The sequence below is a fragment of the Mus caroli genome, chromosome 5 (assembly GCF_900094665.2).
Source record: "Mus caroli chromosome 5, CAROLI_EIJ_v1.1, whole genome shotgun sequence".
NCBI classification, from domain to species: Eukaryota; Metazoa; Chordata; class Mammalia; order Rodentia; family Muridae; genus Mus; species Mus caroli.
Window position 1 is genome coordinate 122,615,803 of NC_034574.1, and position 1,582 is coordinate 122,617,384.

At 47.9% G+C, this 1,582-nt stretch overlaps 1 protein-coding gene across 1 annotated transcript in view; it reads left to right on the top strand.

Moving 5' to 3' along the window:
• The window catches only part of Nipsnap2 (nipsnap homolog 2), a 38,546-nt gene that overhangs the window by 14,999 nt on the left and 21,965 nt on the right, over positions 1–1,582 (top strand). Inside the window, exons 2-3 of the mRNA XM_021162400.2 lie at positions 817–956; positions 1,063–1,108. Of these exons, the coding sequence (XP_021018059.1) occupies positions 817–956; positions 1,063–1,108 (186 nt within the window). The remainder of the gene's footprint in view (positions 1–816; positions 957–1,062; positions 1,109–1,582) is intronic.

A 1,582-nucleotide genomic window follows, 5' to 3' on the forward strand; every position in this document is an offset into this window, starting at 1 on the left:
AGGCAGAGGCAGGCGGATTTCTGAGTTTGAGGCCAGCCTGGTCTACAAAGTGAGTTCCAGGACAGCCAGGGCTACACAGAGAAACCTTGTCTCAAAAAACAAAACAAAACAAACAAACAAACAAACAAACAAACAAATAAAAAAGAGTCAGGTGTAGCTTATAATCCAGCACTGGGGAAGCAGAGACTTGTTGGTCAGTCCCACTAACCTATTTGATGCATTCCAAGACAACAAGAGACCTGTCTCAAATACACAAACCAGACTGGGCCAGATGATGCACGCCTTTAATCCCAGCACTTGGGAAGCAGCGGGAGGAGGATCTCTGTGAGTTCAAAGCCTGTCTGATTTATATAGAGTTCCAGGCCAGCCAGGGCTACACAATGAGACCCTGACTCAAAAAAAAAAAAATTATTTTTTAAGCAGGCTGGGGCTGTTGGTCCCACTTGCCTAATATTTGTGAGGCCCTAAATTCAGTCTCCAGTACTGAAAAGGGTGGAGCGGGGGAGAACCTGAGGAATGACACCTAAGGTCGTCTTCTGACTTCCACGTGTGACGGTGGGCACGTAAAGATACAAACACATATACATACACATAAAATATATATTCACACATTTACCACAAACTCTAGATTTACTGTTTCACTGACTTTGCTCTAATGATGGGTTTTGTGTATTTATCCTTATGTCTTGCTCATCTTGCCTCCCCAACCCGGCCCCAGAGGTAGGGATTTATGCTCCTGGGAGTGTGGCAGTATTGGAGAAGGTGAGGGTCTCCACACTCGTGAAGACTCAGAGCACCGATTTTATTCTCCCCTAGGAAAGTGACATCCTCAAGTCACCGAGCTCGGGAAGACAGCTGGCTAAAGTCCTTGTTTGTCAGAAAGGTCGATCCGAGGAAAGATGCTCACTCCAACCTCCTAGCCAAAAAGGAGACGAGCAGTCTGTACAAGTTACAGTGTGAGTAACGGCCCCGCTGGCCTGATAGTTAGCTCTGTCTGTCTGCCTGTCTGTCCATCTGTCCATTCAACCATTAAGTTTATCATTGCATTTTCTTTCCTTTCAGTTCACAACGTTAAGCCGGAATGCCTAGACGCATACAACAAAATTTGGTGTGTATCTCAAATTATCATTTCCTGGGAATAAGGGAGGCATGTAATTGATGTTCATACATGTGGGCTCCGCTGACACTCAATAGCTCAGGAGAGATCTTTGATCCCCTAAAGCTGAGTGCTCAAAGGTTAGCCTGAGGACTGCCAGGGGCACTTGGGAGGGATGGTGGAATGGGGACACTGCCAGGGGCACCTTTAAGCACAGCTTGCTCAATCGGGACCCAGAAAGACTGTCTGCGCCTTGAATCTGTTCAGGCCTTCCTGAGAAGTAGGAACTCAGGCTGGAGAGATGGCTCAGTGGTTAAGAGCACTGACTGCTCTTCCAGAGGTCCTGAGTTCAATTCCCAGCAACCACATGGTGGCTCACAACCGTCTGCAATGGGCACCCGATGCCGTCTTCTGCTGTGTCTGAAGACAGTGACAGTGTATGAAATAAAAATATGGTCGGAGCAGGAGCCAGCCGGGGGGGGGGGG